This window comes from Tachysurus fulvidraco, chromosome 6, assembly GCF_022655615.1.
Source record: "Tachysurus fulvidraco isolate hzauxx_2018 chromosome 6, HZAU_PFXX_2.0, whole genome shotgun sequence".
Taxonomy (NCBI): domain Eukaryota; kingdom Metazoa; phylum Chordata; class Actinopteri; order Siluriformes; family Bagridae; genus Tachysurus; species Tachysurus fulvidraco.
In genome coordinates this window covers 14,388,653-14,414,329 of record NC_062523.1, presented here as the reverse complement: position 1 = coordinate 14,414,329, position 25,677 = coordinate 14,388,653, and the positions used below count along the sequence as shown (strand labels likewise).

General features: G+C 37.1%; 3 protein-coding genes across 11 annotated transcripts in view; 2 read left to right on the top strand and 1 right to left on the bottom strand.

The window, feature by feature from the left end:
• The window catches only part of osbpl6 (oxysterol binding protein-like 6), a 41,777-nt gene extending 29,314 nt beyond the window's left edge, over window positions 1-12,463 (top strand). For all 5 annotated transcript variants that reach the window (XM_047814576.1, XM_047814577.1, XM_047814578.1 and 2 more), the window contains 12 exons: window positions 468-575; window positions 770-901; window positions 1,677-1,764; window positions 2,882-3,135; window positions 4,227-4,364; window positions 5,124-5,187; window positions 5,654-5,732; window positions 5,902-6,046; window positions 6,170-6,314; window positions 6,410-6,536; window positions 8,002-8,124; window positions 9,685-12,463. In XM_047814576.1, the coding sequence (XP_047670532.1) occupies window positions 468-575; window positions 770-901; window positions 1,677-1,764; window positions 2,882-3,135; window positions 4,227-4,364; window positions 5,124-5,187; window positions 5,654-5,732; window positions 5,902-6,046; window positions 6,170-6,314; window positions 6,410-6,536; window positions 8,002-8,124; window positions 9,685-9,793 (1,512 nt within the window). In that variant the 3' untranslated portion in view covers window positions 9,794-12,463. The remainder of the gene's footprint in view (window positions 1-467; window positions 576-769; window positions 902-1,676; window positions 1,765-2,881; window positions 3,136-4,226; window positions 4,365-5,123; window positions 5,188-5,653; window positions 5,733-5,901; window positions 6,047-6,169; window positions 6,315-6,409; window positions 6,537-8,001; window positions 8,125-9,684) is intronic.
• Window positions 7,611-22,083, bottom strand: prkra (protein kinase, interferon-inducible double stranded RNA dependent activator). 4 transcript variants are annotated; one of them, XM_027164239.2, is made up of 8 exons: window positions 21,933-22,083; window positions 20,635-20,807; window positions 20,022-20,103; window positions 18,921-18,999; window positions 18,093-18,210; window positions 15,247-15,341; window positions 14,984-15,146; window positions 7,611-8,036 (listed from the first exon to the last, which is right to left on the bottom strand). In XM_027164239.2, the coding sequence occupies exons 1-8, from the start codon at window positions 21,944-21,946 to the stop codon at window positions 7,981-7,983; spliced, it is 780 nt and encodes a 259-aa protein (XP_027020040.1). In that variant the 5' UTR covers window positions 21,947-22,083; the 3' UTR covers window positions 7,611-7,980. The 4 variants fall into 4 exon arrangements, with proteins under 4 accessions (XP_027020040.1, XP_027020041.1, XP_027020038.1 ...); XM_027164240.2 differs by having other exon boundaries at window positions 7,611-8,005; XM_027164237.2 differs by lacking the exon at window positions 7,611-8,036 and adding an exon at window positions 12,461-14,372.
• On the top strand, window positions 18,723-25,649 carry LOC113654223. Of its 2 annotated transcripts, none has more exons than XM_027164241.2 (9): window positions 18,723-19,218; window positions 23,006-23,099; window positions 23,650-23,711; window positions 23,867-23,964; window positions 24,246-24,298; window positions 24,399-24,477; window positions 24,675-24,778; window positions 24,977-25,066; window positions 25,202-25,649. In XM_027164241.2, the coding sequence occupies exons 1-9, from the start codon at window positions 19,211-19,213 to the stop codon at window positions 25,235-25,237; spliced, it is 624 nt and encodes a 207-aa protein (XP_027020042.2). In that variant the 5' UTR covers window positions 18,723-19,210; the 3' UTR covers window positions 25,238-25,649. The 2 variants fall into 2 exon arrangements, with proteins under 2 accessions (XP_027020042.2, XP_027020043.2); XM_027164242.2 differs by lacking the exon at window positions 18,723-19,218 and adding an exon at window positions 22,203-22,349.
• The last annotated feature ends 28 nt before the right edge of the window (window positions 25,650-25,677 follow it).

The window sequence follows — 25,677 nt, the reverse complement described above, 5'->3', positions numbered from 1 at the left end:
CCAGTCCTCATTTCCTCATCATACTTATATGGATATTATCTTTAATGTAGCCATGCATAACAAAATAAGTTAATAAGCCTGGAATTGACATTTTACAGTCTAATTATATAAAATTAAATAAACATAGCAGGGATTCATTTATTTATTTATTTTTGTTTGTTTGTTTGTTTGTTTATAATTATATGATATTTAAGATTTACTTCAGACAACTAAAAGCTAATGCAGTTTATATTGCAGTCTGTTTAAAGATCTTTGTATATTGGTTCCAGAGGCAAATGGTTGGATGCTGACCTCATAGGGATTTTAGCAGAAGTTTTGTTTTTTTTAAAGAGATAGAGAAAAAGGCCACGGAAATATCAAAACATTGAAACTGTATATCCTTCCAGATGTACTTTGTTTAAGCCTGTGGATCATCTTTCACATAAGGAATTGTATTTGTGGTTGATTTACACTGTGGTATTGTTTAGGCACTGTCCCAGAACGCAGAGCTAAAGACTCGGCTGAATCGTATCCACTCAGAGTCTGTGCTGTCAGAGCAGGTGGTCAGTGTTAACATCATCAGCAGTCCTGATGAGGTACAAACACTCTTCTCTCAACTCATCACCATAAACTTCAGTTCACTGAACATTAACCCGAGCCTTAATTGAACTTCAGATTAAATCATCTGTTAACTCTGTTACACTTTGTATAATTTGTTGGCTTTTTACTTGGCAATAATTTTAGGCCTCTGTGAATATATGTGTATTTCATGTGAATTTGTGTCTAACAGGCAAGTGAACATGTTGGGATACCTCTCACTCAGCAGGCCTCCAATGAGAGCAGGCTCTCCATGTCTGAATCTGTCTCTGAGTTCTTTGATGCTCAGGAAGTGCTGCTTTCAGCCAGCTCATCTGAGAACGAGGTAAGAGGGGATGGGGTAGAGTATGTGAATTGATAGGCTGGAGGAGGTGATAGTGAGAGGATTGGTTGAAAAGGAAAGGACAAATTTGTTGAGGGTAGAGAATGGTTTAGATAATACAAAGGCTTGGTTTGAGAAGGGTATAGATGAGTATGGATGGGATGAGGTAAGAGGATGGATAAGATTAGGCAAGAGTATGGATGGGATGAGGTAAAGCGGATGGGTGGTATACGAGGATGGGTTTGAACTTTTTTTGTTGTTGTTGAAAGCTAAAATAGACAGAGAATTTCTTTTGGTTACTGAGTATAATATTACGGATAAGGTATATACTGTACATAAGCATCAATTAGCTACAGTACATGTAGATGATAGACATAGTTAACATGTACATTACATGTTAACTACAGCAATGTTTGCTGGAAGGTCCTCACAAAGATAGTAAATCCAACCTATGTCTCTTTGAGAAGAGAGAAAACGTGAGAGAGATGCAGAAGTGAGGTGCACAGTGCTCTTTAAGTGCTCTGGATTTATTGATTAGGTCACTATCAGGAGTTTAAAAATGCTGCATTGAGTTACTCAGTACTGCAGAGTGCCAGTACAGCAGACTTGGTACACACACACACACACACACACACACACACACACACACACACACACACACAGACAGAAAAAGCTCAATTAGTCAGCACTATATAGAGAATGAGTCAGTATGCAGTGATAACTGAATAACTTAAACCAGTGCCTCCCTCGTTTCTTGCTCTCTTTCCCTTTCCCACAGGGCTCTGATGATGAGTCTTACGTCAGTGATGTGAGTGATAACATTTCAGAGGACAATGCCAGCGTTACAGATAACATTTCCCGACAAAGTAAGCTCTACCCCCTGCCTGGTCTCCCCCCTTTTCCCCTCTCTTATCCTTGACCCAAAGCACTCATGTCCATTAGAGAAAGTGGTTAATACGATCTAAGGGCACTCATTTGTACTGCCTTCTAACACACACCCAGATCTCCATGTATATTTAATTCAAGAAGCTGTTTTGTTCTAGCTTGGTTCTGATGAGGTGAATGCTGTGATGTTGACTGTGAGCAGTGTTACTATGTTAGAAAGTCAATCCAGTCTAGAAACACTGATTAATCATTTATCATTTCATTCTAATCTTATTATGTATCTGTTATACGACCTGTGCCATCTAGAGACTGTCCAGTAAAGCAACATAAGAAGGGGCCCTTCACTCTATTAATTTTTACTAAAAGATGTTTTGCGGGAATTTTCTTCACCTGTGATGGGAAAATTATGGAAAAACTGATATCATAATCAATGGTGTATGCCTCGGTTGTGAATCCAATCTCAGGCTGCAGTGCCCATTTGCTTGAGAAAGATCAGAGCCTGAAGAAGGGGAAGAGTCCAAAACCATTGGCTTTGAGATGTAACGCCATATCTTCTACTTATTTATTACCTCCAATAATCATTCTGTTAGGAAGCCAATCTACTGTACCAGCCTTCTAGCTGAGCAGAATGAAATTATAAGCTATATTTATATAGTGTCCTCTTATTCTGTAGATTTATATTTGTTATATGTGATATTTACAATATATTCATTAGATTGTACAAACCATTATCATATTACAAAGATCTATATCTGGATATCAGTGATTTAAAAAAGATCTGGTGTTTATACTATCCTTTTTTTTCTGCCTGACAGTCACCAGTTAGACTTATTTTATTTTAATTGCTTGTTATTTGCCATGGAAAGGGTTGTGTTTCAGAGTCATTTACAATGTTTGGTGGACGGAATAGCTTGATTCTGTCATACTGTACATAGTGGGCAGGTTGTGCTGTGAGGGATCTGGTTACATTCTGATTACAAGATAATCCTTAAGTGTCTGTACCTGTAGTTTATCTTGTTTAGTCAAATAAAAACCGTGCTTAGGTATAAATTAGCCATTACTGTTATATCCATGACTCTCTATACGTCATCCCCACAGTGCCGAACGGAGATGTGGCTGGGGGCGTGTTTCAAAACGGGAGGCGTTCATGTCTGCCTGCTCCGTCTCCCGACACCTCCAATATTAATTTGTGGAATATCCTGAGGAACAACATTGGCAAAGACCTGTCTAAGGTGGCCATGCCTGTGGAGCTGAATGAGCCTCTTAATGCTCTGCAGCACATGTGTGAGGAGCTGGAGTACACCGAGCTGCTAGACAAAGCAGCTGAGACTGAAGACCCCTACGAACGCATGGTGAGATTTATTTAAATACATTCATTATGATCTTTGGAGTTTTAGAATAAATGAATTGTGCTTCACTTGATTTCTTTAAAGGAACCAGGCTCATGCAGTGAAGAAGCAGTCATCTGTTTAAAGCTCGTTTTTAGTAGGCCTAGGTGGCGTCATACTTTATCATGTAACATATCAGACAGGGCTCTCGACTTAGTACTGCTTCTCTGGAATGGTTTTAAATTCAGAAAAACCTTCAGAATTGTATGTAACTGATACTTGGCTCTGTTTTCTGCAGACTGTGCCCTGTGTGTGTAACTGTTTGAATAGAGCGTAAGCACATGTGCAGTTTCATTACTGACTCCTCATTACACTTGCTTGACTATACTTAGTACTTAGACCCTAAAGTTGGACAATTTTATAGAATTGGTCATTTACAACAGAATTGGTCAATTGGACATCTCACAAATACAAATTGTATAGAATCTTTCAACCTAGCATAAAATAAGGCCAAGGAAAAGCTGTGCATTTTCTACAGCACTAGGAAGCTGTAGAAGTGTGAAGAGACTGAGTGGAGACTCAATCTCTCCCACATACGCACATACACACAACAGAGCAATGTCACCTATGGAGGAATGAATATTGCCCACAGCTAGTCGTCAGATCGTGTGTGTGTGTATGTGTGTATGTGTGTGTGTGTGTGTGTGTGTGTGTGTGTGTGTGTGTGTGTGTGTGTGTGTGTGTGTGTGTGTGTGTGTGTGTGTGTGTGTGTGTGTGTGTGTGTTCAGGGCCTAATCATTATGGTTTCTCAGCTGCATTTTATCCTCATTTCAGCCTCTGTGGCCCTCATACACACACTCACTTAATCACTTTACATGCTGTGTCCTTTAAGGTGACATTTCAGTTAAGGCTTTAGATTCATGTCAGAATTCCACCAGCTTCAGGATCCTCCTCAGAGATCTCACTATGATCTGGAGTTCATTTGATTTCTTAAGGGTTTTTCTTTCCTTGAAGCTTTCTATAGTCATTCAGTCAAGCATGCTTGTCAGCACTAATTTCCTTTAATGATTTGCTTAGCTGTGTCTGGTGTGTATATCCTGCTAATGTGTGTGTAGGCGCTGGTAGCTGCGTTTGCTGTCTCAGCGTACTCCTCCACATACTATCGTGCAGGCAGCAAACCCTTTAACCCCATCCTGGGGGAGACATACGAATGTATTCGAGAAGACAAGGGTTTCTGCTTCTTTTCTGAACAGGTAAGTACAATCTTCAGCTTGTGTGTGTTTTTCTTTTTACTCCTTTCTCAGTTTACACAGTTATACTGTACAGTCCACATTAACACAGCTGACAAACATGCAAGCAGCAAATCACGGTGATATAAATAAAGTAGGATGTTTAGAACCAGTGTCAAATTCACTGAGAGAAACGTTGTTGTAACGGCTCTACCGTTATTATGTAACGTCTCTTAGTGTAGCTGTGTGGTTTTGTGGTTCCATAAAAAGCTCCTGTCCTCTGGTAGAGAATCTCCTCTGCATAATTGTAGAGGACCTGTGTCACCAGACTTCAGCCCTCTGACTCTGTGTGTGAGTGTGTATGTAAACTCGCCATCCATGTTATTGCACATTTGTGCTGTCATTGTGATAACCAGCCAATTATGTGGCAGTAACACAACACAGAAAACACAGATGACACATGATGGGGTTTGGGCAGCCAGGAGTGATATAGAAAGTACTGAATAAAAGTCTTTTCTACAATAGCAAAAGTATGCCACGTAAATCAAATTCACCGGTATATTTATTTTGTCTTCTCACACAAAGTTGGAACAGATTTATTTATTAATTGTAAATACATAAAGACTTTTATTTTATTGTTAAAGACCAGAATTTGTTAGATAGGTTTAGTTCTGTCTAACAGATATAACAATGTTATATCTGTTAGAGATAATATGTTATAAAAGGCTTTAAGCAGAACATCTAAGTTAATTTCTCTGATTTGTGTAATTGTTCTGTGTTCAGGTGAGCCACCACCCCCCAGTCTCTGCCTGCCACTGTGAGTCTAAAAACTTCACCTTCTGGCAAGGTAAGACTAAATTATTCATTTGCCTTCTTAGGCTGTTCATTGGTTAGATAGTTTTCTCTTGTTTATTCATTTTTGCTTTTCTTTGATTGTATCTAAACTGGACATTGAATAATTGTCTGTGCTCACAGTAAAGTCGTACAGTTTGCCTCAAATGCAAATGGGTTTCTGTTCTGTGTGGACATGTTTTTCTTGTAGGAAATCAAATGTCCCCACAAGGATAGGAATGTCGTACACTTTTGACCTTGTTGAGAAACTTAGCAAGTCCCCAAAAGGCCCCCATTGTTTTATTTTGTTTATTTGTTTGGTGATTAACAAGAATCGCTTTTATTTAAAAAAAACAAACATTTTAAGCACTTTTCCAGCACAGATACTGATATTAGGTTAGAGTTATGTTTAGGTGTAGGTATAATATTAATTACTGTATTAAGGATAATAAGGCAAATGTGTGTTTCTAATAATGCATTAGATGTCAGATGGAAGAATAAGTTCTGGGGGAAGTCTATGGAAATCCTCCCTATTGGCACTGTCAACGTCATGCTTCCCAGGTACAAAAAACGTTACATGTGTATTAAAGATAAACAGTGATAATGAAGTCATTTACTTGCAGCAATTATTTTCTGTTTTAAGAAGAATAAATGCTTTGAGGTTAATTGTCCTTAAAGGCATTGATATTTGTTGTACTGAGCCTTAGATTAATTGGTATGCTTTGTGCAGCTGTGGTGACCATTATGAGTGGAATAAAGTGACCACATGTGTGCACAACATTCTAAGTGGTAGAAGGTGGATCGAGCACTATGGAGAGATCACAATCCGAAACACCAAGAGAGGTGCCTGCATCTGTAAACTCACCTTCATCAAGGTATTCAGCCACCTCATACATACCTTCTCACTTCTGTCTCCCTTCTGTCTATCTCTTGCTTTCCCCGTCTTGTCTATTTTTTTCTTTCTTCCCTATACTGTACATGTCTGTTTGTGCACATAGGGTAACTACTGGAGCTCCAATGTGAATGAGGTGCAGGGTTTTGTGATGGACCAGGAGGGGAAGGTGGTCCACAGGCTCTTTGGGAAATGGCATGAAGGTCTTTACTGTGGTGTTCCACCCTCCGCTAAGTGTATCTGGAGACCAGGTATTTTGAATCCAATTTACTTTATACATCAGCGTATTGCATGATTTGATGTTTGTGCAGTGCAGATAACTGGAATGTTAAATGTGCATTTCCAGGCTCGATGCCTACAGACTACGAGCTCTACTATGGCTTTACCAGGTTTGCTATTGAGCTGAATGAGCTTTGTCTGGAGATGAGGGAGCTGCTGCCACCTACAGATGCTCGTTTCCGACCAGACCAGAGGTACACATGCACACACACACACACTCACACACGCACTCAGACTCACTCACACTCACACTCACTCACACACTCACTCACACACACACACACACACACACACACACAAACACACACACACACACACACACACACACACACACACACACACACACACACACACACACACACACACACACACACACAAAGACACACACACTGGGCCTTGTTCAAATAATATTTAGTGTTGTAATATTTATATTTTAAAGACAATACTCCACATTTAATCCTGAGCTTACCACAGCTGCAACACAAAGTTACAAAGTTGCGGTGGAGATCATTCCTTTTCAGTGTGAGCTAGTAAGCTACAGGACTATTAGCAATCCAAAGCTGATAGCCTGGTTCCTTTCAAGATTTCTTCTTCTTATATTCTCCTCCAGCCTCATAGGGATAGATTTATAGTATTTTAAATAAATATTTTAAAATAAAATTGAATTGTAGATATTCTAGTTTTATTATTATGTATTTATTTTTTCCCCCTCCTCTTTTTTTTCCATACTTCTGTAAAGCTGCTTTGAGACAATGGGAATTGTTAAAAGTGCTATGCAAATAAATTGAATTTGGAAAAAAAAAAAAATTTGAAAAAATTTCTGGCTAAGTTTCTTACTATTTAGTAGGTTCCGCTTTAGCTTTAATGGCCGTGTATGCTCGAGTTTGTGTAAAATCTTATGTTCCATTTTCATTTCATACAGAAGAGATTAGGAAAAGATGACCTTCTGTAAAAAGCAGTTAACGTGATCAATATCACACACCCGCTTATGTTTATATTTCCAATTTCAAATAAAAATCAGTCCGATATTTGTGTTCTTACATTTGGATTTCACTGTGTATTCTGTAGCAAGCCTGTAGGAAGATCATCTTTTGACTGGTTAATACACTACCTGTGACACTGTCAACAAGTGGTTGTAATTTGTTTGGCCTATATATACATACGTACATGTGTGCACACACACACACACACACACACACACACACACACACACACACACACACACACACACACACACACACACACACAATTTGGATCTGACCACAACATACACAGACACAATTTTTAATCTCTGTGGATATACAAATCAACCCTGTTACACACAGACTCATACACAGGGTCTCCATTCTCATGACTCATTACTCTGCAGTCAAAGATGCAATGTCATTGTCAAAATGCTACTGCCATCTTCTGGAGGAATCAAGCATCATATTACAAATGTCTGTTTTTATCAGATTGGCTTCCTAAATATTTGCCTTCTGGAAGATTATGTTGTTAACGATATGATGGGGCTTCTGGCTTTCTGGCCTTTCTCAGGACTTGTCAGAGGCAGTTTATTACAGTAATTTCACACCTCGCTGGAAAGACCACAGGGCCTCATTACTGTGAGTATGCTGTCACTGGCTGAGCTGTAGCACATCACCTTATCCTCTTGTACAGGTATCTGGAGGAGGGGAAGCTGGAGTTAGCTGCAGCTGAGAAACAGAGGATTGAGGAGCTTCAGCGGGCGAGGAGGAAGTGGCACGAAGAAAACAACACCAAACATCAGCCACGCTTTTTTAAGTGAGTGTAGTATCATATCTCATGTTTTAAACGCACATTACAATAAAGGTATAAAATAAATTAAATTAAAAGGGGAAAATACAATGGATAATCTTCAGTCACTGTGTAATCGGATGTAATCTTTCATAAAAACACAAGTATATAGTGTATGCCAGAGTTAGTGCTGGAGTTAGTATTGAATAGTTGTGTACAAGTCCCTCTGTTGGGAAAGTGTAGAAAGGCCACAACATACGGCCACTGTTGGAAAGGGGTCAGAAGATGTGCAGATATGCAGAGGATGCTGAAAAGCAAAAAATGTGCAGGATATTTTGCAGAAGAGTGGGCAGTTTAGAATAGAATAGAATGGGGGCATAGAAGCCATCACCACATATACATTACAGCACAGTGGAATTCTTTTCTTCACATACCCCAACTAAGGGGTATGTGCCCTGGACAGCGCCCCTGGAGCAGGGAGGGTCGAGGGCCTTGCTCAAGGGCCCAGCAGTGGCAGCTTGGCTGTGCTGGGCCTTGAACCCCGATCCTCCAATCAACAACCCAGAGCCTTAACCAGTTGAGCCACCACCGCCCCCTTTAACTGATCCGGACAAAGAAGAGACTCACTATCACAAATTATAAAAACAGTCACTGATCATCTGGGTAACAAAACCACATTACACATCATTTGTGTAAGTTCAGTTATTATTGTGTCTTGTGGACTATATATAAGCATTGGTTATGTGACATAGCTTACTTAGGGCAGATCTCAATAAAAATAAATTAAATGCAATTTTATTATCCCTCTTATTTTAAAAAAAATCTATTTGGCATATATGGATATTGTGCATAATGCATATGTATATATTATGTGTAAGTGTATATAGGATTTTGGGGTTTTTACAATTTTCATTTTTTGCCTGTGCCCTTGTCTGTTGTCAGACACAGTTCCACAATTTCTCTGTGGAACCGCAATGTCAATGGCCTCCTCGCCTGACGTCAGTGCCTGACCTCACTAATGTTCTTGTGGCTGAATGAGCACAAATCCCCACAGCCATGCTCCAAAATCCTTCCCAGAAGAGTTGAGGTTATTATAGCAATGAAGGGGAGATTAAATCTGGAAGGGGATGTTCAAGTAGCAGTATGATGGTCAGATGTCCACAAATGTCTGGCTATATAGTGTATCTTATTCAATACAGAGGGCAAAATCAGATTATCACTATAGGCTTCAGGTTGTTTTTAAATTGCAAGCCACTCGTCAGATTGTTGCTGGCCTTGAATTTTTTTGGTTAGCATGAATTCAGTAAAAAAGAGAAAGATATTTTAGATTCTGCTACAAATTCCAGAAGACATATTTAGATAAATATTATGGGATGTTGTACAAATTGAATGGTTACGTTTGAGGAGGTGGTGGTTGGGTAACACATGAGGTCATAGGGTCATAAGAAAGGTCTTCAGTGACACTAATGACTATTGTTATTAGCATGTTGGTATTGTTCCTACAGAATAGACAATGTCTGAGCTTTGAACATATTTGTACCATAGCTGCTTAATGATTCATCAATTTTAAATCTGATTTATTCACAGAAAAATAGTAGACTCAAACCAGAGAGAGAGATGGGTGTCCAATAACACATACTGGGAGCTACGTAAGGATCCTGGCTTCAGTAAGCTGGAAAACCTTCAACTGTGGTAGCATCTAAAAAGCTTGTATAAAACATATCACCATTGCTACAGACTTCAGAAGCTTTACCTATGCACAGTACGGCTTACATTGAAGCGCAGCGGCGCGGGACTTTACTGACGGCAACCACGCAGCTCCCGAGGGATGGATAAGGACAGATTCTGCACACGCTGCCCCGATTCTACCTATCCACAGTTTCTCTTACTGTAGTGACATACAGAGACAGGGTTGTTGTCATAACAACGGTTTGGGAGTTGTAGATCTGTCCTGTTGAAACCTGTCAGGGTTCCCGTTACGCCCTTGCCTTAACAAGCCGCTTCATAATAATCAAATTTTATGCTTTTAGTGAAATCTCTTTGATTTCTTCAAATTTAGACCGGCAGTGTGAATTTTATCTCTTGGTTACATAGACAGTATCTACAGAATATCCTGCATGTTTAGATGGCAGCTTTCATTGGCATATGCTATACCAACTTTGTTGACATATCATTTGTAGTTTTGAAATGTAATGGTATTTTTGTAAGCTGTCAGAGCTGAGAACCTCATTGCCAGCGCAGGGACTATACATTTGTCCCAAAAGCAGGGCACATATAGACCAGCCAGTTCTTTTCTTTTCATTCAGCACAATCTGCTATATTTCAGCTCTATAGCTACTCTAATGTAGAATTTCTTAAGTGACACTGGTTTAGAAAAAAATAGAGCATCCTGATCCTACTGAGAATCTGCAGCCTAAATGTATAAAAGACCCAAGAGACATGCAGGCACTGTGCAGTAAACCTGTCAGCGTCCCTGTTTATAGCATCTCTTTCATTAGACCCAGACAGAAGACATTTAGCAGGTTGTATACTTCAAACACCTAAGGTCAGATGCCCATCACTCCCTAGGCACATGTTCTCAGCAAATCCTTTAAAAAAAAAAAAGTGGTCTAAAGGTTTTAAATGTTTCACATTTGAAGGATTGTAAAAATATATATATATATGTGGAATGTGAATGTAAATTGTTCTTCCATATTGCTGGGTGTGTGTACCAGCTTCAGGTTGCTCACAGTAACAGCTGTTACTACATCAGTGACACCTAGTGGCTGTCCAGTGCCACCCCTGACATGACGAGACTTTAAAACTAATAAGAATATAGATTTAAGCTTTTAAGCTTTTAATTGTCTTAATCATTGGTCATAAAGTAGTAAAGATGTTACTGAAAATTTATTCTAACTCTAAAAACCACCTCAAACCCTTGTTTTAAGAAGTCTGCTTAAGCAGATGGCTTATTGCTGATTTCACGTTGTGGGCAGTGTTTCGAATCCATCTCTGCTTCCAACCAAAGACGAGTTTTTATTTTTTAATTCTGTGCAAATTTCCCAGTGTTTATTTTGTTGTGTGACTGTTTCTGTGAAATCCTGTTCCCACCAAAGCATATTGTAGGTCTTAGCAAATATCCATTGATTTTTAGCATTGCTTTATTTAATATTTTACAATGTACCAATTTCAACACACTGATCACAAAATGTATTTCCTTTAAGAAATTGTTATTGTGTTTTTCATTGCCGGCTCATCGGGTGTTTGCCTGTGCCCAGTGTGTTGGCTGCACTGGATTTACATGCAGTTCTTTCTGTTAAACAAGAGCCACAGGAGATAAAGACAGGTGTTCATTTTAACAAGGTTATATAGATTATAGGCAGAATAAAATCCTCTTTAGAATATTTGGTAATTTCACTGGATTACCAAAACTGTCACGATAGCATAGAAACAATGTGTGCAAAATGTAGAGTTACATATCTCTAAACAGAAGCTCTCTCACTAACAATATCAGTGCATCAGACCCACTTGCTGTGCCTTATTGCGTCTATATAAAACTAACACAGTACTACACTTTAATTATTATGCGTGTTAAGTACTGAACACACACTGTATACCATATACCAATGCACCTTGGCCCTGATCCAACGCTGCTGTCTGTATCAGCATTCAACATTTTATTTCTGCATAATCTCAAATTCCTAAACCTGAGAAAAAAAACAGGCATCAGTCCTTTAACAGTGCGCTGTGTCAAAGCAACGGCAAACACCACACATTCTTAAGTGCAATATATATGCAATCAGTGCATAGTGGTTTTACTGAATCTGTCAGGCAACCTGAGGGACATATTCACTGTAGCATACAGTGCAGTTCAACGTTATTTTTTCCTATTCACAGTCACCAGCATGAGGGACTGGATATTCAACCAGAAGTCTGATCATTTTTTTAAATAACTAAAACATCAATTCTAGTAACAAATAATCCCAGGTACAAAGATTTCAGTTTGATATTCTAGTCAAATGTACATAAACATGAAAAATAAAATACAGCAACAGCACAGAAAGAGACTCTCTCATTCACCCTTTATCATTGTTTTCTACCTGCATGTATACATGACATAGCCTGCCAATGGATGTCGCTGATGCCTTATGAAGCTGTTTTATTTCAGTAGCAGTTTGTTTTACAGATTTATTTATTGATTTTCATTATATCCAGTCTGGCAGACTACACACTGCTGTAAGTGGCGTGTTCTAGCTGAATAAATTCATTTTACAACGGGTCTCATCTGACAAAGTGCAATTGTATAAATGCATATTTCTCTTTCCATGATCACTGTACACCGCTGCTACCTAGTGCTTGTTCCAATATACCAAACTGCTGGAAATCACTGTGGCTCAGTTTTATTCTTTATAACACACACACAAACACACAATATTATCATGTACATTGTATGAAAAACATTCGAATAATGTTGTCTTTTCCTGATGTCAAACTGCAATGCCTAGAAGCAATTAAGCTAGGCAGAAAGGAACAGTATAGAGGGTACTATAGAACAGCATTTTATATTTAGGCCCATCTTACTGTCATACACTCAAAAAAGCCCTCAGGGAATGTTTGCTTAATTTGCGTACTAAGCAAAAAATTTCTAGACCGTTCATCCCTATCTATAGACTCTGCTGAGTCAGTAAGATACAGCTGATGGGCTGTGAAACCAGTGTGAACCAACCAACTACACATTGTATCCAGTATTGACAAGATAAACTATATACGCGGTGTGATATGACACTTAGTTGAACAATTGCTCAGCCAATCAAGCGAAACAAAATATTAACAAAAAAAAATCTCTAGTATTTCCAGTTTTCAGTTTCACAACAAACAAAATCCGAGTGGTTTATCATTGTCTATGCTTTGTACTATTCTACTGGTATTACTTTAGAAATAGATATCTTAAAATTAAGAATTGTGTCATTTCTCTTTGTTTTTAAATAGGAACATTTTAACACCCTGCCTGTTATGACGAGAATGAGGACTCGGAAGGCAAGTTTGAAAGAAAGCATGGATCTGTCTTCACAGTGTAAATAAATATTTCACACACACACAAGAGCAGCAAGACCTGGTCAATTGAAGTCTTTCTGCTCTGTACCACTGGCTCTTTCAGCTTAACAAAAACAAACAAATAAATAAACATAAGAAGAAGAAGAATAACCTTTACTGAGAGAGACAGTATTTCTTTTAAAAGCATATATTTACTTTCATTCATTAAATTACCCACTTCTCCAAGACTCCTCTTTCTTTTTACAAGCTGTATTCCAACCGCCACACACCTGTTTAGACTAGAATTTAAATGTAACTTGCTTTTTATTTAATGCAAAATTAAATTAAACACATAAATTGTAACACACCCTTACACCGTCAGTGAAGACAGTAGTTCAGCAGGGAGCTTTCAGTTCAAACTTTCACACAACTCCTAGAGTGCTTTATATTAAATGTGTCAACATAAATATCATTACATTTCAATATTAAGGGGAACTGGTTTATTTGATGTGTGACAGCCAACAAGAAGTATAAATAGGTTTAATTCTGAATTGTGTAATAAAAATGAGCGAAGGATTTACAAGTAAATACAAATAAAACAAAGATTTAAATATATATATATTCTTGTACAATATTCTACATGTTTTATTTTCACGTAAAAATATAAACCCTTCAGGATCAGCGCACTTTATAAAATAGTTCTTTTCTTTATCCACATTTCCTGATGTTTGCCCCCGAGCTCGTTATATCAGATAAAGCCTGGTTTACGTTCTATAGACTGTGAAAGCCTGTAAAGAAACCAGCTGATGTTCATGTAGTGTTATGGTTCTAAAATGTGAGCAAGTGTTCAAGAAAATGTCAGGCTTTAGGCTTTGGTGAGGGAAAATTACATACAACACTCAGAACTCTCTCTCGCTCCTTCACAAACACACACTCCACTCCTGGACAGCATTCCATGATGCCTAGACATCACACGCCATTCAGAAAGAAAATAAATATATAAATTAATTAATTAATTGATTTCTCACAGTAGGTCAGAGCATACATATAGACTTGAATCAAATTTGTTGCAAAACGATGCTTCGCTTAAAGCTTAGCTGGTGATTATTTGCTGCTGGCCATAATCTTAATGTACTGCAGGGCATTATGAGCTGCATCATTGTGTGCATTACTGCAGGAGATTCCTGTACCATGACATACAGTAACTGGCACAGTGGACAGCTCGGCCAAACACTGGTACTGCCCATTTACTGTAAGTTCACCTGCAAAACACACACACGCGTGTAAATCAGAACTCAACAAATATATATCTACACATCTTGTTCCTATCTTTTTATCTTTGTTCCCTGACCAGACACTTTTTTCCATTTTTAAATTCTAATAAGTAATTTACAAGTTACATTTCAGTGGTAATAGCTGCACATGAACTGAAGATTAATACTTCAGGCTTCTTCTATAAATGTTAAATAAATGTTTTTGTACAGCTTCACCACACAGCAATAACTACGTGTTGTTCTTTTTTTAATGACTTTACACTCCTTCAACATTATGTGAGCATTTTGCCATGCAAGTGCCAGTGAATTAATCCATATGAAAATTCTGATAAACTGTGTTGAAGTTCTAGTTAACATTTAGGATTTACCTCCAATTTGTCAAATCAGCTCTTATTTTCTGCAAAATTTGTCTCTATGACGAATTTTTATCAGTGACTATCTACAAATCTGTGATTCTCTAATTACAGTCATTAATATAAGAAGCTTTTATTTGTCACATATACATTACAGCACAGTCAATTTCTTTCCTTTGCATATCCCAGATTGTTAGGGGGATGGGGGTCATAGAGAAGGAAAGTATGTAAAAAAACTAATCTTACCTATGTCAAAATATGTGACCTCAAAGCCCTGCTCCTGAGATAACTCCAGCATCATTTGTACATAATCCGTGTTAGGAATACTGAGCGGATTTCTCTTCAGTAACGAAATCTTCTCTAGATCTGAGTTCCTCAAACTCTCCAAATATACATGTGGCTTTGGATTCTGCAAAAGATTTGACACAACAGGAGACAGATCTTCATAGTTCAGTAATGTACTGAGTTAAAAAATATAAATTCATTAAAAATTGAATACTAAATTTTACCCATGTAATCTCAGTAGACCCTGAGCGACTTTGTAGTTTTTCCAACATCTTTTCTGCTGCTACTCTTTTGGCATTCTTTTTAGAGCTGCCTGTACCTGGTTGGACAGTTTAGAAGATCAGTACAGTCAGAGGAATGTGCTTGGAAATTATAGCATATTTTTCCCCCATTATCAGCTTTAAAGTGTTGTTAATGTTCATAGCTATAAAACAGGATATATTTGGACATTTTTTTGACACTTGCATATTATTATTAATGGTGCTTGCCTCTGGCAGAGCAACATTTTTGTTATCTTGCATACTTATTATTAGGGCTGGGCCATAAAACGATAACGATATGTATCACGATAGACACATGAACGATAGCGATAAAAAATGTGCTCGATAAAACGGTTGATATTTTTTATTCTTCGTTGGGTGAAAACAGAAATTGCGAAGCAAGTTTGGTTGCATTAACAAAGGCAATCACTCTCTGGTAACCTAGCAACGTAGGGAGCAACACGCTAACAGCCAATCATGTAACAGTATCAGGTTTGGTTACGCCATATTTTTGTCTCGTGCTGGTCTGCTGGATTCCTCTTCAGTATCCGGCGACTGATAAGCAAAAATTGAGTGCCAGAGCGAGCGAGGAAATTGTAAATAAAAGAGGAAAAGTCAGCTACTTTTTCATATTTCTGCAGGTTTTATATTTCAAATAATGTGACTGTAGTGTTTCAGGTTTGTTTTTTTATTACAGATGTGTGTCAGTTAGGGCGGAAACGATTCCTCGAGTAACTCGATTACAAAAATTTTGAGGCAAATTCCTCTGCTTTGAAGCCTCTTTTAATTCAATTTAAAGCTCATGTCACGTTCTTGTGCAATTATTGTGTGTGCGCGTGTGTGTGTATCTGTCTGTGTGTGTGACAACACGCTTACCTCAAAGGTCTTACTTATGGTCTCTAGGTCCAAGTTCCTGTCCATGTTTTTGCCTCTTAAATACCACAAATCATTCCAAGAAGACAGTAAAGGCTTATGTTATGCCTGAGCTGTAGATTTAGAATCTTTTAGTTCTGAAGTTAAGTTGCATGACTTAAAGGCAGTATTTTTGTATTATTATTACTTTTTTTATATTATTATTATTATTATTATTATTATTATTAATGTATGCCTTAGTTTTGATACTTTAAAAAATAATTATTTTTTTTGTTTTTGCATCTCAGGAAAGGGTTCAGTTAAATGTACTTAATTCTTCTCAGTCAAATTTGTCATTGTTCACAGTACAAATACAGACAGAGAAACAATGGGTAATATCTAAATGTTTATTTGTGATATCAAATATGGTTGTATGCATTGCAAGTTCATTTTCCTAAAAAAGGAAACCAATTAGTTGTTCATTTTATGAGACCAATCTTATTTTCTCTTGTATATTTAATATTGCTCTTTAATTAAGCAAAAATACATTTTATCTGATTACTCGATTAAGTGATGAAATTTTCGGTAGAATACTCGATTACTAAAATATTCGATAGCTACGGCCCTAATCTCAGTCTACCTCAATTTTATTTATGTTTACAAAACACTGCACATATTTTAAAACACTTTATTCACCAGAAGGTGAACAGCTAGTGAACAGGTTTCTCTATGTTTATATTTAACACTTTGCACTATTTTATTACACTTTATTAAGCATTTCTTACATTTTCTTTCATTTTGCACCTTAAATGTTGAGATAATTGTTAAGAGTTCATTGTGACTTTAGACTTATGTATACATTTTAATTATTTGAGTTTTCCATGGTTGTGGGGATTATGATCAAAGGAAGGTTAAGTTTAAAATAAAAATGTTTAAATGTAATATATTTTTCTCCTGGTCCTTATTTTAAAGGGGTCATGAAAAATATCAATAATTATCTATATCGACCAATATGAAACACTGATATCGTGATACAGTTTTCGGCCATATCGCCCAGCCCTACTTATTATTCTTCTATTCTATTCCATTCTATCCTATCCTATCCTATCCTATCCATCCATCCATCCATCCATCCATCCATCCATCCATCCATCCATCAATCCATCTATCTATTGTTCATTCAACAGTAAGAATTGCATGCACTGTTCTATGCAGTATAATAATAAGTAGAATCCCATAATGACAGCAGTATTGACATGAAATATCCAAACCCTCAGTAGCCAGTTTTCTCCAAAGGTATTGGCACCCCACCGGGTATTCTGGTGATGGCACCAGACACCACGTGACATCACGTGTAGCCCCGCCCCCAAAATAAGCTAAGTCAAAAAGTTGGACATGGACATGTCATATATTAAAACACTCAGCACAATGAGACAATGAGGGGAACTGCCTCACGTGTATTCTGGTCACGTCATGTGAAGTTACGTGATGTCACGTGAAAATCAAAAATTGCACAACATGGACATGTGACATATCAAAACACTCAGCACAATGAGGGGAACTGCCTCACGTGTATTTTGGTCATGTCACGTGATGTCACGTGAAAATCATGAATTTGCACTACATGGACATGTGGCATATCAAAACACTCAGTCCAATGAGGGGAACTTCTTCAAGAGTATTCAGATGACATCACATGCTTGTCTCCATGAGTGCCGAGATTTGCCACGTGCAAGCAACATTCACATTTTCTTCAGGAAATGTACATTCTAGTTCATGTTACACTTATATGCAATAACATACCCACACTGTAATTTTAATACTTCAATTGTATTTAAAATTGTATAACCATGTTGGCACAGTCATTAGCTAATTGCTGCAATTTTCACTGCACAATCCATTCAAACTGGACAGACACTGGACAGAGAAGATTTAAGTTCACAATGAAAACAACAAACCTTTTTCTGAGAGCGTCTCCAAACGGCAAATAACTGTAAACTCTTTTTTATGATCTGGACCTGCTTCTGAACATACAATGTATTCTGGCAGACGCCATGACCTCTGCATCGCCAGCTCCTGCATAACAGACACAATCTGTATGAGAATGAATGCATAACTTACAATCACATAACACCTGTGTTAATTTCTTTACATCGGCTTCTGGTGTTATATAGGATAGAATATAAGGTCCTGATCACTGTGTATAAGGCCTTACATCGACAGGCTCCTGACTACATCAAAGCTATGTTGAGCCCATACAAAACTTCTCGCTCTTTGAGATCTGATGAGTAAATGTTGACTGTTCCGCGAACACAGTTGAGGAGGAGTGGCAGCTCCTGTGTTATGGAACGGGGTACCACTGTCTTTGAAATTGGCTCCCGCTTTTGGTAGTTTTGAAGAACAATTAAAGACTTTCCTTTTTTCGAAGTCTTTTGCTGTATGATTGGTATGTTTTCCCGTGATACTGGGTATGGTTATTTTTGTACCTTGATTTTATTGTTAATTTGATGTTTTATGATTATACTTATTATGTATCTTATATAATGATTTTTACCATGTAAAGCACTTTGGTCCATTATGATGTTTAAAGTGCTATACAAATAAATTTTGATTGACTGATTGATACAATAACCCAAATAAAACAAAAGGCATAGAAAAAGTTAATCAAAATTGCTCATTAAAAAAAACAAGGAAATAATAAAATAATAAATTTTCTGCAGTTATTAGAAGCATTGAGTGTTTCACTAAAAGAAACAGTGGTGGTGTAAAGCCTGGTTAGTGATTACCTGCAGTATTCCTACTGGATTAGGCTGGTCGTTTGCTTCAGCACCACAGTCATTATTTTCAATCCTTTGACCTTTAGGGCTTTGGAAGAAAAGAGAAATATCTGATGAAACCATGGTTGTGTTTCACTATGCCACATTTTTTCAAATCTCCCTGCTTTTTTGCACCGTGTTGCCGACTCCACAGAGACGGTTGCCAGAGCTGGTAGTCAAGACAATAAACAGTAAACACCTTCAATTACAGCAAGTAAAATAAAAAAAACTTTGTTTATTCTATCACCAGCTGTGACTATATGACAATGTAAGTAATCATTTGTTTATTTCTAGTTTGTGAATCTGAATTTAACAATGAAAAAATCACAGACACCATTTAGTTCATAACGCTGCCATTTTATATCTTTATATGTTTGATTAACTGTTTATATTACATGTTTTATGATTTTTATTAACAGAAAATCAATTGTATATTCTTTATTTCCTGTTGTTTTTTTTTGTTTTTTTTTTAGCAATTCTTTATTTGTTTTATTCATGTTGCAGTGTAATATTAGTAACATTCATTCTCTCACAATGGTCATTGTTACTAGGTTACATATCTGTGTTGTGTAGTGTAGCTTAGTGTAGTGTAGTGTAGCTTAGTGTAGTGTTGTGTAGTGTAGCTTAGTGTATTGTAGTGTATTTTGGCGTAGCGTTGTGTAGCTTATTGTAGTGTAGTGTTGTGTTGTGTAGCAAACATAAATCTAAACTGAAGATTAATGCAGAGTGGCTGTTGACCAGAGAATAAAATGATCAATAACACATAGTGTATTTTGAGATGATGTTTGTTAACAGCTTACTAACTGCATTACACCCATTTCATTTTGGATATCACAGACACAATGTTAAATCTCATAATCAACCTAATATGCAAACTGTCATCACCTGTGCCTGTTCTGTAATAAATCATAATTTAAAAAGCATATTAAAACTTGGACTGAATGTGTTCTTTTTAATAGTCATATTAGGCCAGACTGGGTTTGACAACATCTCACCAATACAAGTACAAATAAAACTCAGAATACAAAAAATACTGTCAAAGATCATAACTAGAATCTGCTATGTACTCACCTATTTTCAACGTCTAACTCCAGTGTTTTCATAGCCGCCATCGCAGCCTCCTGTTTGGCAGCTTTTTTAGAAAGCCCCTGGCCTACAAAGAATAAATTGAAAGCGATTGAGTGAATGTGTAATAAAATGTGGCTTAATGTTGTGTAGTGGATTTTCTGTTATACCTTTTTTAATTTTGTTTAGTGGTTAAATAACCTAAAAGCTGTTTAACTGTAGCTAATACTAAAGTTATTTTTATTGTTTAAAAAGTTAAACAATCTTGTCCTGCATACCTCTGACCAATACAGGCATAAGAGTCATTTTCTAATCTGTACAGCTGTATACGTTATAGTCTGACTTGTACAAGTCAAAGAGGTTTAGTGTGTACAAGTGTATGACTTTTAACGTGGGTCTGACGTGATGAACCTCGTGGGTCAGACTCTAGATAAACCTCATGTATCAGAACAGGTAAGACTAGTCATACCTCATTTACACCAGTACACTGGTGTATATGAGGTAGATCTTGACCCGTACTGTTTACACAAGGTTTATCTCGAGTCTGGCCTGTTCTGGTGTGTGAGGTTTATCATGAGTCTAACCCGCACAGCTGTGTGAGGTCCAGTGCAGGTCTAACCTGAACAGATGACGTCCCCAATGGTAACACTAAAGATGAAGAGCGGTTGGTGAGCTTCTCCGTCTGCTCTCTCCATCATGTAAAAAGGCTCACTGCCAGTTTTTGTGCCATACTCATAAAGCAGCTGAACTGGTGTTTTATCACAGGTGACATGTTGGCTTGCCAGAACCAGTCTGAAATTTAAAAGACGTGTAAATGTACCTGGTTAGTCAAATAAGACAAACTGTAGAACATTAAACAAAGAACAATGATTAGTGTTAATCAGTACACGGGTTTCAACAGTTTCATTCCACAAGCCATCAGACTCCATAATAACTGAACTGTACTGAGCACAAACACACACATCAACTGTACAAACAACTGTATGGACTGCACAGACCTACACCAAATACACACACTTCCAATATATATCCATCAATCTGTTTACATGCTGTTTTCCCACACTTTTTGCTCTTTGCACAACATGCTGTCTCACATTTCAGTCGTTTGCCGTTTTGCACAATCCTTTACAATATCTCTGCGTTCATTCCAGTATTTCTGCACACGCAATATTGTTTGAACATACAGTATTTACACTGTTCTGTATTGTTTCTATTTATTGTATTTTTTTTGTCTGCACTGTCTTTCTGTCTTGTCCTGCACTATTTGCACTAGGTTGCACAGATGCATTTTATGCATCTAGGACTAACTTACTAAGTCTTTATCTCTGTCTGTGTTTTATGTAGCTTCACGATCCTGGAGAAACGTTGTCTCATTTCACTGTGTACTGCAACAGATACATATGATTGAAATGACCATAAAAGCTTATTGACTTGACCTGACTTGGTTAGACTAGACACAAGCACACAAGCTGAGATCTCTCAGCTCCAGCACAATAACTTGTAATGCGATCTTCAAGAATCCATTTCAAAATGTAAATAACTACCATTTACACTAACACACCGACCCCACAAACTTCAAGAACAGTCGAACATTCTGTATTCACTGCTACATGTTTTAGTTAATGATGCTATCATTTATTTATAATCTAATATCATTTTTACTAACAGCCGGATGAAACTGTCTCTGTTCAACCTGCTAGCAAAATTAAACGTCTACATATAGTATGCTTATTTATTCTTCTCAATCCAGGCCAAATTAGTAACTAATTAAAGTTAGCCTCAGTTAGCTAGCAAGTTTAAAAACCTAGCATAATATTTAGCTAGTTAGCAAACACATCTGTAAGACTGCACAAGCACTAACAGTAATTAAAATGCGTAGAAGTCATTAGGAATTGCCATAAAAAATGTAAAACTTACTCAGTTTCAGTCATAATTAAGGCGATAATCACAGACAGGGAACTATTTTGACATATTATTTACCAACGTATTGTTCAAGCCTGCATTTCGCAGAACCCACAAAAAAACCGTCACATTGAGGTTGGGGGCGTGTCCAGAAGATTTAACCAATCAGAACATGACTATTTAAATTGACAGACGTTTAAACCTATCACTCTTCTGTATACGTTCCGCCCTTGAATGACGCATTGTTTATGTTACATCATGTACATGTAGTTTGGATAAGCGACCAACCCAAAAGTAGCAGAAGAGCACCATTTTAAATTATTCTGAGTTTTTAAGGACTTTAAAATTCAGCATATAATTGTCTTTTCATGACTACTAATTAGGCCATAGTCACTTTCAGACAGCTTTTTTACATTTTACAGTAATTTTACAGTAGGTCTTTTTGCAAGTCTATAATCATTATATATACATTTATTTGCTGTCATTTTACTTTCTTATTAGTTGATTACTCAATACAGCTCTTATAAGAATACTATTATATTATATTATATTATATTATATTATATTATATTATATTATATTATATTATATTATTATTGAATACACTGCAAAATATTTTCTGTTATTATTGTGACATAAAGGAAGATTATCACCCTTGACATTGTACGATCTCAATAGAGCAGTAAAGTAAAATCATTCAGGTTTTCACACTTAACTCCTGTTATGTTATCAGAATCAGTATCAGAATCAAAATCAGGTTTATTGACCAAATGTTTACACACACAAGGAATTTGGTTCCAGCTGTTTGTGACTCTCAAAAGTACATACATAAATAACACTATACTATACAAGACAATGCAGATGTGATACAATATAGACAGTATGAGTATTAAATATGACTACAAAATAAAAGGCTGTTCAGTTATGTACATAAAGTGTGGGAAGTGCTTTTTGTACAATATGCAGCAGCAGTAGTGTCACACATGATGATGTGATGACTGACAGTTCTGTAAGAATTAGCAATAGTTAATATTACTGATACAAGGTGCATTACCACAACAAAGTGATGCTTAGTTTGTGCATCACAGGCAGGAGGTGATAGATGATATGCAGGAACAAGTGGGCAAGTTGACTGCACTTCTCCAGGATGAACGCAGATCACACCTACAAAGCTACCATGTGGTCAGTTGCACTCTTTTTCCTTTACCATCTCTCTGCTTTGTCCATTATGTAGCCACTGTTCTCATGAGACTTGTTTTTTTCTTTAACTGATGACCATCTCAACACTACCTTTCTTTACTAGATACTAGATCTCTCACTTTATTCAGCAGAGTTTAATTGACATGGATATTACATGTCACATTATTACTACATCAAGCCAAAAAATGAACAGAATGTAACAATGTTAATTGAATCAATGCCCATTTTCAAGCCCAACACTGCACCAGGCTTTCTCAGATCCTTAAGCATTGCTCGACTGGTCCCGCTGTCTCTCAGGGTACAAGGATGGCATGCATCACTTCTCTGTTCTGGCACCTAGGTGGTGGACCTTCCCCAAATGTCCAAACAGCTGAACCACTGGCTGGCTTCAAGCAACACCTAAAATCTACCACTTCATAAAATACTGAAACTAGCACTTAAAATTAAAAAAAAAAAAACCCACCAATTTTTATAATAAACAAATAAATGAATACACGGGTAAAAAGTTCAATTCCTGTCTGTCTCTCTGTAGTTGTTGAATGAAGCAGAGCACAAGGATGAAAAATGCAGAAAACGTCATCAGCTCGAGATGGAGTAGGATTCATTTTTACCCAATTTTTTTTTCTTGTCAACTCATTTTGATTCTTCTGTATTAATCTGAAATTACAGTAAGAGTCTCTCTCTCTCTCTCTCTCTCTCTCTCTCTCTCTCTCTCTCTCTCTCTCTCTCTCTCTCTCTCTCTCTCTCAGGCAACTGATGCAGATCCACAGGTCTGAGACGAGTAAACTGGTGGAAGCTCACACTAGGACTCTAGAGAATGAAAAAAAAAGTGCTGATGATAGATATGGTATGGCCACAAATGACTAAACTTAAGTATGGTCAGCTTATAATGGTGTGAGCTTTATATAAGAGTAGACTAATGGCAGGCCAGTCTCATCCTCAGGCACTTTACCAACAGGAGAAAGTATCTGCTACAGTATCTTACAATATCTCACTTTTTTTTTTATCTCATATTACAGTATCTCAACTTTTCTATGCTCTGGCCCTAAACCAGAATCTTAAAGGCTGTAATCTGATTATCTCTTTGCACTTATATATAAATACCTTTCCTTACTTCTTTCATTATAGCTCTGCTCAAAAAAGACTATGATTTCCTCAAATGCTCCTTCAGGCCTTACAAGGTAGTAGTATCACATTTCTAGGTCATTCTGAGCTAAAGCCACTTTAGAAATATTGTGGAGGGTGATCTCATGTATATATGTGTGTATATATGTGTACTAGGACAGTGTGTCTGATGATAACAACTGTTCGAAGAGTAAAGAAGAGCAGGAAAGATGCCTGAAGAAACAACTCTTGTGGTGTGAGTTTATTTCTAAAAGAACACTCAACCTGGTTCCTTACCATATGGCAGTGTGATGATCTAGCAATCTGCTAGTGAGTGCACTGAATTTGCAGTATAACTTTGGTCTTATATGAAATATCAAAATGGCTGAAGTAAGTTGCCACATGTCTGTGAAGGGTCTGAGCTATAATCACTAGAGTGTGATTCTTTTTTAGTGAAGGAGCAGCTCAATCAGAGTGAGGCAGAGAGAGAGATCCAAAGAAAGGCTTTTCAGTCAGAGATCGCTGAACTTCATGCCAATTTTAAAGCTGAGGTTGAGGTAAGTAGAATATTCAGATGTAGTGCAACTGGCTATAATATGATTTGTTTCAAATATATACATACTGCTGTATACCAGTAAATTAAGATACACTTTTGGGACTGTATAGTCTTTTATTCATTGATAGAGACCTCAAAGCACTTTTGTATATCGCTCTTGATAAGGGCGCCTGCCAAATGCTGTAAATGTTTTGTGCAGGGTTTGAAAAGTCAGGTAAATGAGAAAGACGTGACTATCAACATGCTGAGAGCAACTCTGCATCAGAGTCAGGAGGAGCTTAATATTATGGTTCGTCGTGCAAAATTTTAAACTTAGACCTGAAAGCCTATGCATATTATATTTAATATTATTTAGCATATTATTTAATTATTATTTATTTTTTTAACTTTTATTATAATCTTTGATGATTGTGTTTACTAATAGATGTGTCGTCTCTCAGAGCATGGAAAAGGTTTTTAACAGCAGCCACAGCACTCCACCACCCAGATACATCTACGGTATGACCAGAGGCAGACTAACAGATCAAGTGACCCGAAAAATTATACACAGTTTCATTCGAAAACTTGTGCAGTATGATACACTGCATCGTTTATATAGAAAAATCAATACAACAAATTAAATACAAAATTAAAAAATGTCTGAAAGCAATCTAGTTTTTTCCTTTAACAATCCTACACAGTAATGGAGGAAAATGACAGGTTGGTATACCAGTTGGTACACCAGCAGAAAATGGATAAAACCAGAACCCAATGCTTAATGCCAAACTTAGTTCAAATGCATGCGACACATTATTTGAGAATTTTGAAACACTTTTACTGTTTTAATAGATACCATGCTGTGTACAGTAAAAATAGCAGATTACAGTTTTCCATAATTATCATTTATTCATTCATCTTCAG

What these genes read in the sequence shown, in the direction of transcription:
- prkra (XM_027164237.2), bottom strand. An exon ending in GAGTTAGACGTTGAAAATAG is followed by an intron (nt 19,000 to 20,021) that starts GTGAGTACATAG and finishes TTTCTTCCAAAG; the next exon opens with CCCTAAAGGTCAAAGGATTG. An exon ending in GGAGACGCTCTCAGAAAAAG is followed by an intron (nt 15,342 to 18,092) that starts GTTTGTTGTTTT and finishes CTGTCCAACCAG; the next exon opens with GTACAGGCAGCTCTAAAAAG.
- LOC113654223 (XM_027164241.2), top strand. An exon ending in ACCTACAAAGCTACCATGTG is followed by an intron (nt 23,100 to 23,649) that starts GTCAGTTGCACT and finishes GTCTCTCTGTAG; the next exon opens with TTGTTGAATGAAGCAGAGCA. An exon ending in AAGTGCTGATGATAGATATG is followed by an intron (nt 23,965 to 24,245) that starts GTATGGCCACAA and finishes CTTTCATTATAG; the next exon opens with CTCTGCTCAAAAAAGACTAT.